Here is a 16,455-nt window from a genome sequence, read left to right on the forward strand (position 1 = left end):
TATAGTCAAAAATATATTGATATGATGTATATTGGGAATGTATATTGGGAAATTACTGCAGTATAAAAACATCAGAAAGCATTAATAATACATTTAAGATGAATAAATACAAAATGGTGTTTTTAAAGATATAGCTTTAGTTATAAAAATATTTACTTTTCACAAGGCCTTTAAATCATTGACAAGGATCTTTTAGCATTTATTCTGTTCTGAGGCCTGACTGAAGGAAACAAAGGAAATGCAGAGCAACAGACATCTCAAAGACCCGGGAAAAAGAGGATATGGAAAATACATAAAATAAAAATAATGTATATGGCACTATTTTTGCTTTCTATTTAATTGTCTAATTTCTGGTAGGTAGTACTAGGCAATACCCTGATTCTGACCTAGAGGAATGTACTAAACTAGACTGGCATAGGGGTAGAGGTAGGAGGGGAGAGGAGGACACAGTGGTGGTGCTTATATACTTAGTGGGTCACCTGGAAATATATTAAATCTTATTGGTGCTGGTCACGTGACATTGATGTCAAATGTAGCAATTTGTTATTGTATCTCTAGTGTCTAACACACAGTAGGCACTTAAATTTTTGTCGAATGAATGAATGAATGAATATACACTTGTCAATGTTTAAGGGGAGAACAGATTATGATTTATTTAGAATATTAGGATCATCTGGGTCTAAATCTCTACTCATCAGGTCTCAACAGGGGCATCTATTTTCAATTTAGCTGATATGGCCAGTTAAGAGAAAATTTCAATTCTAATAAAAACAAAAATGAAAGAAAAAAACAAACAAACCTAGTTGTATCCTTTCAGAATTACTCCTGACTGCCCTTGCTTCTCTCTCCCTGCCTTTATTTTTTAGGTTTTGAATGTTTTGCTGTCTTCACTATTTTACCTCTATATTCCTAAGTATTGTATTGTAACAAACCAAAAGACTGTAACAAATATATATAGGTGATTACAGATTTATTTTGGTGGAACTGTGATGTCAATGATGTAGGTACTTTACACCCCTTTCCCCCACCCAGTGCAAATTTCAACCCAACCATTCCACCTCTCATCCTGAGTGATCTCACCCATATTCTCTCAAAAAGGCACCACAGAAAGTCTATCCAAAACACTTAAATGCCTTTCTCTAGACACAGGGATTCTTAACCTTTTGTGTATCACGAGTCACTTTGGCAGTTTAATAAAGCCCCCTGACACTTTTCTTCAAATAATGCTTTTAAATACTTACAACAGAATACATAGGATTATAAAGGAAACCTATGATATTAAAATAAAGTTATCACTGTGTAGACACACACATCACTCTGTTTATCTACACTTAAAGTTCATGGACCCCACGTTAAGAACCTTTGTTTTAGTTTCTAGGTCTTTAAACCCTTTAGGGATTCCAGTTTTGTATTGGACAATCAAGTATTATTCTTCACTGTTACCACATAACCAGCACACTTCCTTTTGTGATCATGAATTTTTTTCAGTGATGTCTTTAATAACACTTTTTGTATGCAAGTCATTATTAGTAAGCTACTGTATCTTCCATCAACTATGTATTTTTCATTGACTTTTGTTAATCATCTGCAATTTAGATTCTTCAGAGATTGTGATGTTCTAGGATTTATACCCAATGAGCATCATCAGGAGAATATTAGTATAAAAAGTAAGTTGGGATCACTGAAAAAACTGCCCACTTCCTCAAGTGCAATCTGCTCACTATCTTACACATATTAAATTATGTAATTGGCTCAATGTCTTTTTTGCAGTATTTATCCAGGATATATCTCTATGGGCTGCCCATTCAACTGCTTCTTCCAGTGTATTGGTAGGTGCACCTCATTTCAGTGATTATGGATCTCACTGAAGATGCCCTAGAATTCTGGTCTTGAGGCAGTAAGAAAGAAGGATGTTATCTGTGATTTTATCATTTCCTTAATCTCTTGTTTGCTGATTATATAGTGCTGATTACATAAAATCTCAGAAATTCACACACCTATATGTTGATATACTTTTATAGTCCAGATTAACATTGTTAACTAAATATGGTCTAGTTTACTTAATTCAAGAATTTAGATTTTTTTGCCCCCCCCCCCATCTTGTCAGGTCACATTCTTCAGACTGGGCTTTTGCTTTCTCTTAAATATTTATTAATCCTTTGATCTCATAGTTACTAGGTAATTCTATCAAAACTGAAATGAAATCATGAAATTGTGAGATTTTATTTGTTTGTCCACAGGAATCATTAGATTAAGAAAAAGATAATCACAGATAGTATCTTTGTTTCTTACCTGAACAAAAGTTAGAGAAGTTAAAAAGATGATCATCTTGGGTTATTAATCAGATACAGACAATGAATCTGCTAAAGTGAGGAGATCTGAGGAACATCAGCAAAATGACTATATTGATTTGAGGGAGAATGGCTAATCTTTATAGTGTCCTGACAAGGTAAAACATACTATTGCTGCTGAACTTGAATAGCTCTCCTTAAAAAAATAAACACATTGCATAAATTCTTTTCCTAGAATGGAGGAAGATTTCTTATCCTACAACAGTAACTTTAATTTTGAGCCAGCTACGCAGGATGCTGGTGCTACTCAGCAGCATTTAGAGCCTTTTTTAATGACTCTCTAAATCTGGGTTCATTATTTATTTACTAACACTTCTTTAGAGAACACGTTGTTGATGGTAGCAGGACTGCTGGGTATTCACTGAGGTGCAGCTGAACCACTTCAGGCTGCAGTTTCATCATATTTCATAGACTAAGATGAACCTGGGTAAGGAATAGGATGGAAGATTTCCAAGGGAAACCCAGGGTGATGAGCCAAGTGCTACTAATAGTTTCAGAGCCATCTCTCCTTTCTGAGAGCTAGTATGTTGTCATAGAGAGAGAAAAACTGCCTAAATCTAGATTATGTGGGATCCCATTCCTATATCTGCCCAAGTTCTGCTAAATATCACTTTATTATTACTTTTGGTCCTATGTTCTTCATCTTTGTAATGGGAATAATGATAATAATTTCACATCTCCCTTAAGATGAGAGAAGAATGCTTTGAGTCTTAGAGAAAGTATAGTATAAATTGTGCTACAAAGACCAGTTATTTTTATTGCTAATAGACCAGTTCCATGTGGCCATTTCCATCCCAAGACATAATGAGCTACTGGAACATTTTGCTAAAAAATGAAATCTAAATTTTTTTTACTGAACAATAATTTGTGATTTCAATGGTTTTAAGAGGAAAGGAATAAAATGACAAAGAACTAGCAACAGAAATAACACGGCTATTTCCCAGGTGGTATGCAAGCTGAGTCAAGTGGGCAATGAGGAGAGGAGACAAAGAGGAAGGGCAACTAAGTGCAAAGATATATAGAAACAAACAAGCAAAAAACTCCTCCTTTTCAGCCCCTAGAAATTGTTTAATAATGCAAATTTAAAGTCAGTTGAAGATAGGCTACATAATCAAGCTGCTAACATTAGTTGTATCTTATCAGATGAACTGCTGGGCCCAACTAATTTTAAAAATAATGCAACTGCATCTTTTTTTTCAAGCTCAATTCTGTAGAAAATATGCATAGGCTGCATAAAAGAAAATTAGGCTAAACTATTTATTATAATAAGGATTCTTTCCTTTCCCTCTCTCCCTGTTTCCTTCCTTCCTTCCTTCCTTCCTTTCTATGCTAACATTAATGCTTAGTAATTCATATCTCATTTTTGGTTTTTGATAAGTATATACAAAATTCATATCTGAATTGAAAGACTATAAAGAATTGCTCAATAATTAATAGAACAGTTACTTCACCATTATATTCTTCTCTTGTGTGATTTCTTTATATAATCAATCTGGATGGTGCTCAATACATTTTAAAAAGGCTAAATCTTTTATAGGAAATACTTTCCCATAAAAAGTAAATATCTTGCCTTTGTCTTCAAGTTCCCTTGATTCTTTTTCTTTTGCCAACGTCTCAGATTTCTTTTTCTCTGAAAGCTCTTATGACCCTCGTCATTTATTCCCTTGAATCCACTACTATTTCTGTAAAGGCTGTGATTATCTCCATCCAAATACTATCTTTAAGTTCTAACCTAAAGAATGATTTCACCTGGTTGTGCTAGTACTATCCTCTCAAATAACAAAAAATGGAGGGATTTGCTTGGGAATGACTTTCTCCCTGCCCTGGTTTGGCTGCCTCTTTCTCTTCACAGCAATTCCACATTCATAGAATAATTTCCCACCACCTACATGCTAAGTTACATCCTCCTCCTTCCCCCAAATTTACCTTGCATTGAATTTAAAGATTTGCTACAGAATTCCCCCAGTACCCTTAAAATGGCTAGAGGTGGCTAATGTTCATGTAGACTTCCACCCACTGTAGTGGTATAGTCATCATGCCCTTCCTTCATTGGCTGTTGGCCCAGATAATTTAAATGATAGTGCAGTAGATTGAGACACTCATCTAACTTTGAATTCTGAACTCCTCCAACAGTTCAATTCTACACAAAGAACTTCAGGTCATAATTATTTTTCCCCAGATGCATTTTTAAACATAGTTATCTGGGAACATCTCTCATTCCCAGATCATCCATAAACACACCAGATTTTATCTTGCCAATTTCATTCAATCAGTCATTCATTCATTCATTCATAGAACTGGCTATTACACAAAGGCAACACATGTCTGCAGTTTTCCCAATTAGTTTTCATTTGATCCAAGCTGAAGTTAAATATTAATTAAAAATGAGGCCTACTAACTGGTAATCTCTCCCCCTCTACTGGCTCCTTTCCTTCTACTAACAAGGATACACTCAGTTTTTCCCTATCTTCGCTCCTTCCTTTGTCCCCAAGAGACTTTCCTTGACTCTTCAAATGATCTTTCTACATATTTTCATCTCTTCATTGTTAAACTTTTAGAAAGAATAGTCTTTATTCGCTGACTCCACTTTTAATTAAACATTCTTTCCTTGGAGTGGCTAAATGGTACAATGGAAAATATATTGGCTTTAGAGTAAGACCTGGGTTCAAATATCATTTCTGATACTACTTATATAAAAAGTCAGTATGGTGTGTGGGAAAAACCTTAGCTCTGGACTCAGAAGACCAAAGTTCAAATTCTGCATCAGACACTACTTATGTGACCTTATGTAAGTTATTAATCTCTCAAGGCCTCAGTTACCTCATCTTCAAAAGAGTGGTGGAACTAGACAGCCTCTGAGGAAGGCTCAAGATCTATAAACCCTTTTCTCTACTTCCAACCCCACCAATCTTGGATATGGTTCTTTCCAAGGTCACCAGGAAACCTTTAATTGTCAGATTTAATGTCCATTCATTCTCATCTTCCTTGCCTTTTTGCAGCACTGAATCTGTTCTATACCCACTTTCTTTCCTTGTAGATATTTTCTCCTATTCCACAATCTCATTCTTATCTCTATGTATTTGAACAGGACATTTCCTGTGCTTGGAATATACTTGTTTCTCATCTCTGTTGAAATCTTTGTCTTCAATCAATCAACCAATCAACTATTTAATAAAGCATTAATAAATCACCTACAAATGGCCAGTTAGGCCCTGTGGATATGGACAACAGTGAAACTGTCCTTGTCGTCAAGGAACTCAGCTCAGGTATCACCTCTACCTCCTTAAATTTTCTCATAGTACTTTGTATTTCTCCTTTGCCTTTAAAACATTCTATCTGGTATTATTCTTATTGGTTTCCGTATCTCATTTATACTATTATATGGCATCCTTATTGACTGCAGGGAATGATTCTTTTTTATCTTTATAGCCTGTATCTAGTACATTTTCTTGTTCAAAATGACTGCTTATTAATCTTAACTGAATCGAATCATAGGCTGCTGAAATGAGGCACATTCTATCTGTGCTGGGTAAATGAAAATAGTGATAAAGTGAGGGTAGGAATGAGATGCTACCATAATTGCCATAGGAAAAATCAGTGAAAAGATATGAAAAAAGCTTTAAAATATTTAAAATATTATACAAGTAGGATCCAGTGATAATGGTAATATAAATATCTGACTTTTCCAAATAGACTTTAGTTGGTTTACAAAGTGCATGACACAAAGACCATTTCAGCGTGGTGATTGATACTGCCTGAAGTTTGCTCTTGTGTAAGAGAGGCTGCATGGTAGAGTGGACAGAGAGCTAGCCTTAGAGGCAGGAAAACCTGTGTTCACATCATGCCACTCACATGCAGCCCTGCCTTCATGTGATTCTGAGCAAGTCAATTAATCTTTTAGCGTTCTAGGCACCACTTTAAGGCTATAAGTTAGAGAAAAGATACGACCTTCATTAGAGAAGAGAGTGTCCTTATCTGGGACTTCCCTACACAATGAAATCAGAGACCCAAGTTCTATCTCCTAACCCTATGCATTTATAAGTTTCATGTATTCATTCTGTGATTATTCTTGATAGACTCGAGCAGTCATACCATATACTTTCAATTAATTGAAGTATTATGAATAGATATACCCTTATGAGCTCGTGTTGAAACTAATTGGGATGAAACATTTTTACTTTTCTTCCCCAGTGATGGTATAATGCAGGCTGGTTAGATAAACTCTTCTACCCAAAGGCAGAGAGGAGAATGGGGTATGGAGATACAGATGGAAGAGTAAGATATGAATATCTGTCAATATACACCCTGACTCCATCTTTGTGTTTAACCTAATCTGACCTACTCATGGTTGGAGCATTAAAAGGCAACTGTTATTTGCTCAGCCCAACTTAGACGACTCAGCTCTCTTTGTCTATGTAATTGTAAAACTGTATAACCTCTTATGCCTGTGGGCCATCCAGAACTAGTTGATGGTCTGGGTCAAATCATGTTGGTAGTCCAAGATTCAGAAACACATTTATGAGACTATAGTTCTCAGTATAGCAAAGCAGACATTCAGGATGGGAGAGAGGTGGGGGTACACATGTCTTCTTCTACCCTTATTGTACAAGTATGTCTATTTGGCTTGTATATTACTCAGTAAATCCAGAAGTTATCTTAAGGTGGGTATGATTATGTGTTTACTCTTCAAGTTCCCAAACCTGACTACTATGTGGTGATATACACCCAAACACTTCATCTATTAAATGAGTCTTTTCAGAGCTCAAAATAATAACTGCTCACTTGTGTATGTTTAGCAACACCCATTTCAAACCAACATCAATTCAACTTCAGCAAATTAAAACTAGACTTGGAGCTGAACACCTCAATTTTAGAAGAAGATATAAAGCAGATTTGTAATTTATGGAAACACAGAACTGAAGGCCAAAATTATGCAACGCAACATATATACAGGCCCTTTAGCATTTTAACACAACTGGAATATAATTTGGATTGTGGATTTGGGAAGTTGTGTTTTGTCAAACTTCCATAATCACTACAACTCTTTTACTGCCATCACAGCCTGTTCAGTTTAGAAGACTCTGCCAAATTTCTTACTTTTATTGTCTTGACTGAATTCAGGAAAATATTTTGAAGTGGAGGAATTAAATCTATTTTCTCTATGAGTCTGTATCTGATTAATAAAAATTCACTGTGGTGAGTCAATTCAAATACTGGTTCCAAACAGGACAGAAGCAGCATGTATTTGCTATCCACCTACTACATGCTCAGAATTACACCCTTTATTGTAGAACATAGGAAGGAAATACAAGATAGGACCTGATAGGTATAGTTTCTATAGGCAAGAACCTTTTTATAGACATGAGGCTGTTTGAGTAAGTGATCTAGGTGGTAGGATCTTCTTGGCAGCATAATAAAAACAACAACAACAACAACAACAAAACTAGCTAACATTTATATAGCATTTAAGTTTATAAACAGCTTTACAATTATTACCTCATTTGAGCATCACAACAACCCTGTGAGCTAGGTACTATAATTATCACCATTTTACAGGTAAGGAAACTGAGGCCTAGAGAAGTTAAGCAATTTGCCCAAGGCCACACAGCTAATAAGTATCTAAGGAGGATTCAAAATCAGTTCTCCCTGACACCAAGTCTAGAACTCTATCTTGTTATAGTGTCTAGCTGCCTCTATAAATGTACACAGCATTCCTTAATTAAACTCAAAAGATCATATTTGGATCACTGGCTATAAGACTTCTACTTCCCCATTCATCAAATGGCATACACACATATATGTATGTATATGCACACACAATCTCTAAAGAAAAGAAATAATATGGCAAAAGGAAGGTAAACACATTCTATCATTTAGTAAGTCTTCTGGCATGAAACAAATTTCAGTCAGGAGGAGTTTGGAGCTACCCTGAAAGAGCAGGTAGCAACTTCCATAGAAAAGTATACATTGAGGGGCAGCTAGGTGGCACAGTGGTTAGAGCACCAGCCCTGAAGTCAGGAGGACCTGAGTTCAAATCCGGCCTCAGACCAAACACTTGACAGGTACTAGCTGTGTGACTTTGGGCAAGTCACTTAACCCCGATTGCCTTACTAAAAAAAAAAAAAAAAAGGGAAAAGTATACATTGTGCAGATAAGGTCTATGCCTTGGGGATAGTGAAAGGCAGAGCAGAGATGTCAAAGCAATTCTATCAAACCACATTCCCCATTAGTAAGGAACATATGAAAAGGCACGGACTGTTCCACATCATTTAATCACAAAGACAAAATGTACAGTATGAAACCAACCAATACGCTTTACATGACCAGCCTGTTATATAACATTGCAGAAAGGGGGAGAGAGTTGTGCTAATTGAGTGGCTGCTTCCAAATCAGCAGCCCACTCAACTCATGTGGGAACTTACAAAGTTGATCCAAAAGAGGCATCTATATGACTATAAAATAAATGCACTCTGCCAGAAAATACCAGAGACCACTAAATGGCTGACAAAAGAAAAGCCAAAAGCAGCAGAAAGAGCCTGGGAACAGTTGAAGGGGCTCAAGGAAGCGTAAACCTGGCTACTTTGGGGAATGTTCAATTGAAAGGCCGGTAAAATAGAACAAAAATACATCACACTACTTCTTTTTTTCTGCTTGATCTTCCCAGTCTTACATATTGCATTGGCAAGGGATTATTAGATTCTTAGCCTAAAAGATCATTTAATTTTCAAAGACATCTTAGCTATATTAATAATGATGAAATAATTTCTGGACACAATTCAGTTCAATAGTCCATGCCTGGTTTTTAATGCCACTTAAAATTGATGATAAGAACCTAATTAAAAAATATCCACTGCATGAAAAACAAAGAAAAAAACCCAAGCAACACAATAATAGTTGCTTTGCACTCTGAATAAAAATGAAAAAACCAAAAAGGACTTTCTAGTTCCCTGTTCAGTACATTTTAAGGTATTTAAAATAATTTTTACAGTAATTTTAATATTAAAATTTATCTGATCTTTTATTTCTGAACTTCAATCTCTAGTTGGCTTGTGCATCCCCCCCATCAGAGTCTTCCTAAATAGTTGTGGACTCTAATGCTGTGTCTATGGAGTGTTAAGCAAGTAGGAAGGAGAGCAATGGCAGAACTGTCTCCTTCAGGCACAGTGGAAACCATCATGATGCTACTTTGGGGAAGAGTCACCTTATAGGAAACCTTTGTTATATGGATTCTTATTATGTGTGATTGTTATGCTTTAGGGAATGTGAGCTAATCCAGTCTATATTCATACTAAGGTCCCTGTGAAAACAGGGACTGACTATTTTTACAGATCAGCTTCAAAACAAGTCTTGTAGTATTATTTAAAATATGTTAAACTTGAAATGTACTAAGAAGAAAGCAATTGATTGACCTGTCAGTAGATGTTGGCTTTGAGTTGCAGTTATTTTTCTAGTGAGGCAATAGTTTTGTGCTGAATTAGCCCACTAGCCTTTCTTCAAGTGCAAGATGGGCAGCTGGGATTGAGGGTATGGCTTATGGCATATACATCCCACACAGTGGGGTGCCAAACTCATGGGTGTGGTTTATCTTGGCCAAATTAAACTGGTTTTTATGTGAAAAGGGAGCAGACCACAGGAGCAATCTGCAAAGCACATTTACATTTATTGGGCTATAAACACCACAGGGGCAGGAACCATGTCTTATCTAAACTTTGTATCTATCCCAGTACCAAGGTTAGTATTCTGCAAAGAGTAATCATATGAAAAATGCTTGTGACATGAAGAATAGGAAGGGACTATGGGTAGGATGGTTACGTGGAAACCAAATTTATCTACATCTATAGCTACATTTATATGTATATATATGTAGATATGTACATAAAGATGTTTACAGTTCGTAGGAATATTATGGGGAAATTTTCTTCTAATAAAAATTGTCTCTGAGATTTCTTTCTTTGAATTCTCTGAGAGAGAATTAAAGTGATAAACAAAACATCCTTTACTTCTTCAGTTGAAGCTATTCTTATTCCACCTTTAAAGGATTTATGATGTCTTAATAAAACTATGGGCTAAAGGGATAAGGTACACATATGGGAACCAAAGTGAATGGGTGAAGAAATAAGAAATTCAAGTGGCCTTCTTAGAAGCAACACTAGTAGGCAGGAAAAAGACTTACTGTAATTATTGATTTTTGAGATTGAAGCTACATTTCTCTTAATTTCCCTCAAATTACTAAAATACTGAAAACAGGCCACCAAACAATACCTAATCCCTTATACGATGAGACCCAATATTTTTAAGGGGAAAAAAAAACGGAAAAGAAATTCTATTAAAATAAGCTTTTGGCAAGGTTAAGACTTTTAACATAAAAGTTAAGCAATTGAACAAATATACTTACTTTTGTCCCCTATGTTTTCTCCTGCAGCTTCCCCCTCTTCATCCTCCTCCTCCTCGTCCTCCTCTACCTCCGTCTGCTGCGCATCTTCCGGCTGGTCACACACGCTGATCGGTGCATTCAGGCAGCAGTGACTGAACCCGCTATCCCGAGGGAGAGTAAAACTGCGAGGCTTGCCCCCATTTCCATTCAACACCTGCATTCGCTCTCCCTCCAAGGGGTATGGCCCATAGTGATCCTGCAGGTGACATTTTTGAGTTGGAAGGGTCGACTGCCGCCTGTGCTCTGGGGAGATGACGGCTGAGTCGGAGAATACTGAGTCCTCCAGGGGGAGAGTCTGAAGGTAGTGCAATCCTGAGCTGGTCAGGGGCGTCTCGATTAAATCCTGCCAGGACCTTCGCTGGCTGGCCGTCTTGCGGATGGGGGAGGCTGCACTGCTCCCAACCACTTCTTGGCGGAATTCTTCATGAGAGGACTGTGACTGAGAGGTCTCGGTAGAGGAGAGCCGACTGTGTTTGGGTTCCACGTATGGACTGGCACAGCTCATCTGTGGAAGGATTATATTTGATCAGTTTCCATTGAAATAATGGATATCTTTCTACCATTGCTGGAAATATGTTTGGTGATCACCATACGGTACAACTGATGTATTTAAGTGGACAAACTTGTTAGCAAGCTTAATCACTACTGGGGTTTTCTGAAACCTCAACATTTATCTGCTTGTACTTGGCTTCCCGTTCTATATTTGTGATCCAGGACCCCAGCCTTTCTGCTGTTCCTTGAACATGGTGCTCCATTTCCTCTCTTTGTCCTGGTATTGTTGCCCTCACCTCTCTCTTGCTTTCCCTCAAAACTTAGCTTAAATCTTACCTTTGCAGGTGGCCTTTCCTGGTCCCCACTTCCCCCTATTACTAGGATCTTCTCTATGCCACTTAGAATGTATAAATCTCATATGCGCAATTGTTTGCATGTTGTCTCCTCTATTCGGATAAGAGCTCTATGAGGGCAAAGACTGGGTTAAAAAAGGTTCTCTTTGTATTCCTATTATTTTGCACAGTGCCTGGTACATAATAAGTGCTTGTTGATGACTAGCATACAAGTAGCACTGTGATTGACGTGGATAGGGTAGCATTAAAATGAAATCATGGCAGGTTTTCATTTTTTTAAAAAAATGAGAAAGTATTAAATGGAAAAACTGACAGTAACAAATTACAAGGTTAAACATTTAAACTGCCTACATTTTAAAAAAAGTTTACAGATGAAATTAAAGCTAAAAAAAAAATCTAGAGTACTTTAAGTGGCATTTAAGGCTCACTTATAGACCCTAGTCAGAATGTTTATAATTACAAAGAAAATATTATAACATTTATTAGAATCATTGACTTGGTTATCCCAAATGCCATAGATTTAAAAAAAATTATCTGGAGCCCACAAATGCTAATCAATTCAAAGTCCCTGTTTAAAAACTTTATGCAACCTGGAGAAAACAAGTCTAAAATATAACAATATTTTGTTCCTCTATTAGCAAGTTTCTTTCTTTTTTTTTTTAACAGATTCTGTAGAAAATCTGCCATAGTCTTTTGTATGGTGAGTCCTCACATTAAATGTGTTTTCCAGGGAAAGAAAGCATTGACCGAGTTACTTCTTAATGGATGTTGTATTTAGCATATGCTTAGATACATGCCCACTGCAGATAAATCCAATCTTTTTATTACAGGAGTAAAACATGGAAATTTACAAGTGACAGCACAGTCCCTTGACTGGAAAATCTAACTCTAAAGTTAAGAGGTCCATGTAAACCCTCCAGTTGTTATCAAACCCTGATTTGATATGGTTGGTTACCTGCTTTAAAAGGTTCATTTTTCTAGAAGTTCAGCTTAGTAAGTCTTGCTATAATTAAGGCCAGGGCTGACTGGGTTGAGGCATTCCTGGCCCAATGGAGCTCCTAGAGTGCTTTGGGGTCCTCTGGCTAGAGTTAATGTTAGAGAGGGAAGGAGATAGCACAGGACATTTTCTCCAAGCAACAGATATTTGCTTTCCTTCATGTTAAACTACAATATGCATCATTGGCTTCAAAATTTTAGGTGTTATTGTATTCAGTGAGTCGTTTTAACAAGGCTGGGGTAGTTTTTTCACCCTCTTCTTTTGAAATAATAATTGGAAATACCTTGAAATAATAGTTCTTGAATAGCATTATATTATGCAAAGGAGGGAGAAATAAAATTAGTTGTATCCTGCCACTTAATTCATCATTTTATAACTGACACCATTGTCATTGTGCCATCTTAGCCAACTCTAATAATTTACAAAGTATATTTTTATGGGAATGAGAGGAAATCAGCCCATCAAGTCAAGTCAGCAAGCATTTATTAAGTGCCTTCTATATGCCAGCTCCTTTGCTAAGCTCTGCTATAGTGTTAAGTATGTTTTATTAAATCACAGTTTTCCTTCTACTTGGTAGAAGTCTCAGCTGCTCTTCTTTTTCAGCATCTCCCTTTTTAGAAAGTCTCCAGGGGTAGTGCCAAGGTTCCACTGGGTAGGCCAATGCTGCTAGGTTAATTTAATTACTGTGCTGATTTCCTCTACAGAGGATTAAATATCACTGATGGAGAGAATGGATCTTTATGGCTAAATAAGCTACTGTTGGTAAACAGAAAATAACTATTAGCCAATTCATTAAATATGGTCTAGTTAAATAGTAGTTCATTTGTTAGTGTAAGTAAGACCCTGAGTGGTTCATGAAGACTGTCATTACAGTGATCAAAGAAGAGGCTCTGCTAGTCAATTTAAGAGTGTGTAATTCACATATATGTGGAAATTTGAGCATATATCCTTTATTGATTTACATGCAAAAAAGTGGTAGAAATATACATATGATTGAAAAAAAGGCCCCACAGAATAGCCCATGATACATATTTTCCTCCTATCAGTAGAGTGATGGAGGATTACAGAAGCAGAATGTTGCATACACAATCAAACAAGGCTGTTTTCTCAGTCAATTTTACTTAGTCGCTTTTTCCTTGTTACAAGAGGATTATATAGAGAAATAACCATATTTTTCTTTTGCAAAGGGTTCAGTAGCCCAAATAAGTTTGGGAACTTCTGGTCTAGGGAAAGACATGAGTAAGAATTACATAGGATGAGAAAGCATGAATGGGTTATATAATCTGCAATGCTTCTCATGTAGCAAGCATTTATTAATTGATTGGTTTGGGATCCCAGGTCAATTGCAGAAGTATTCCTTATTGAAAGGCAATACTAACTGTATTAAACTAAGGAGCCTTAATGAGTAAGCAGTAACTATGAGTGATCATTCCTTGTTCATGGTTGGATATTATAAAGATGATGGTATTAGTGGTAACTATGAGTCAAGAATTCTAATAATCAAACATAGGATTTTCTTTAGTTTATGACTATAAACATATTTTGACCAAGACCTGTAAAATGATCCTTAAATGCTATTTAGAAGCACTTCAATATTCAGAGTTATGCTATGGAAAGGAGGGAGAAATATTATAGCTGCATCCTGTCACTTAATTCATCATTTTATTACTGACACCATTGCCTGTTACTGTGTGAGCTTAGTCAACTCTAATAATTAATTTATGGGGTATATTTTCATAAGAATGAGAGGAAATCACCCATCAAGTCAAATCAGAAAACATTTATTACTTTTGTATTTTTAGTCTTCCAGGGCTTTAATTTCTTTGGGGACAAGTAGACTGGATGATTTCTGAGGTTGCTTCTGTGTGATTCTATGTGTTTTTATGTCTAATTTCTTATGGCTAGATACATATAGTGTCTGTATCAAATATATATTGTGTCTGATTCAGGCTTCAATTTAGTGTATATGTTATGATATTATTTTAATGCTCCCAAATCCAGCAAGTGTTTGGTTTATTGCTTTACAGAACTTATTTGGCCTCATGACATTTGTTTCACAGTTGTGAGTACACATCCACAATTCCTAAAATACATTTGAATCTTTTTTTAGTGAAAATTTTTTGAGGATGGAAGCATACTGAAATACCACATATCTACAACCAAGCTTCTGTTATTTGTTGTAGAATATCTGAATACATTAAGCCTGGACACCTCATAAAAATGTTTGAAGTACAAAATATATGCAAACACTTGTAAGGAAAATTTTAGTTTTTTTTTAAAGACATTTTTACCTTGCATATTTTCTTTTTAATCACTCCCAGAAGTGTTTTTTTTTTACCTGATATTTCCACACTTGTTAAAATCCAACACTATTTTGGCAATTTTTCTTCATAAACATGATCCTCTTCCTAGTCATCTAAATTTCACACCTTGAAGTCATTTCTGAGTCTTCCCTCTCCTTTGCCCCCCACCACCCATATTTGATTAGTTGCTAAATTCTATTGACTCTGGATCTGCAACATCTTTACATTTCATCTTTTTCTCTCTATTCATACAGCCACCAACTTAACTCAAATTTTCATCACCATCATCTGGACTGCAGGAGTACCCTGGCAAATGTATTGTATTAATTGCTTGATGGCACATATTTTTTGTCCTCTTGGTTTTAGATATTAACTTTCTTCTTATCTGAGGATGCTAAACTCTGGCTCTGTTTTTCAGTCATCACCATCACCAGCATTACCACCATCATTATCTTTTGACTTGAAGAATTGCACCTTGGTGCAGCTGCTATTACACTGAAAAGCAAATTTCTGTCGCTCACTTACTGAAGGAGGTCTTGGATATGTATCATAAGGAGGTGGGGGACTGTCTTGTTTGGGTGTTGAAGGAGTGTCTGCTTCTTCCTTGTCACTCTCACTCCAGTAATCTAAAAAATCACACAGATAGACCATTAGAATATAGAAAAAAAAGCTTCCAGGTAAAAATTTCAAGATATACACTCCTATCTGAATATAGCAAATGGAAGGGTCATATCAAAAAGCTATTTCCTTTTGATAGAGTCAGTTCATGGTGACTCTTTTCTCAAAGAGAGTAACTGTCTGTTCCCATGGTTCTGGGGAGTACTGCAGAGTCCATGCTGAAGTTTATTTTAGGGTGGCCTAGGTTCCAAGCTGAGGCATTTCACATCTTGATGAATCAGGTCACTGGATATTATTTTTTCAGTTATACCATTCTACCATAAAAATGGAGTGATTACAGACGAACATGCTGCATATGCACACACATGCTGGAGATATTCATACAAAGAGCTCAAAAAAAAAACAATGCTGAAAATTCTTTTCACTGCCTTTAATGGACTGGTTATCTAACCAACCCTGTTTCCAGAGTCATGCTGACATCAGTCGCCATGACACCATACTCCCACCTCTATTTTGAAACACACGGCAATCACTGATACTTGCCAAATGAAAAAGGGCAAATCTGCCGGTGTGGGCTGGAAGTTCCAGACTTCCAGAATTCTGTTAAAAGGAAAGAAAAGGTAAGCTGGTAGACAAAGTGACTTGGCAGATCCTGCATTTTTTTTCGGTGGTGGTGGGCAACCCTGAGAGATACATTAAGATTAAGCCAAAAGTAGCAGAATAGGTACATAATTGAATGTTCCATGAATATCTCACTCCCAAACCCCACCCCCAAACCAGTGGGTGAATGCACAATGTAGAAAAACCCAGTAATTTTATCCAAACCAATGGATTTGGTGGGACAGAGGAGAAGCGAGGGTTTTCTTTCTTTCTTTCTTTCTTTCTTTCTTTCTTTCTTTCTTTCTTT

At 36.4% G+C, this 16,455-nt stretch overlaps 1 protein-coding gene across 4 annotated transcripts in view; it reads right to left on the reverse strand.

The window, feature by feature from the left end:
- The window catches only part of CNKSR2 (connector enhancer of kinase suppressor of Ras 2), a 334,822-nt gene that overhangs the window by 42,437 nt on the left and 275,930 nt on the right, over positions 1–16,455 (reverse strand). For all 4 annotated transcript variants that reach the window (XM_027868521.1, XM_027868512.1, XM_027868505.1 and 1 more), the window contains 2 exons: positions 15,456–15,556; positions 10,747–11,290 (listed from right to left, as the gene is read on the reverse strand). In XM_027868521.1, coding sequence (XP_027724322.1) covers positions 10,747–11,290; positions 15,456–15,556 — 645 coding nt within the window. The remainder of the gene's footprint in view (positions 1–10,746; positions 11,291–15,455; positions 15,557–16,455) is intronic.

Source organism: Vombatus ursinus, unplaced genomic scaffold (genome assembly GCF_900497805.2).
Source record: "Vombatus ursinus unplaced genomic scaffold, bare-nosed wombat genome assembly UNPS02001419.1, whole genome shotgun sequence".
Taxonomy (NCBI): Eukaryota; Metazoa; Chordata; class Mammalia; order Diprotodontia; family Vombatidae; genus Vombatus; species Vombatus ursinus.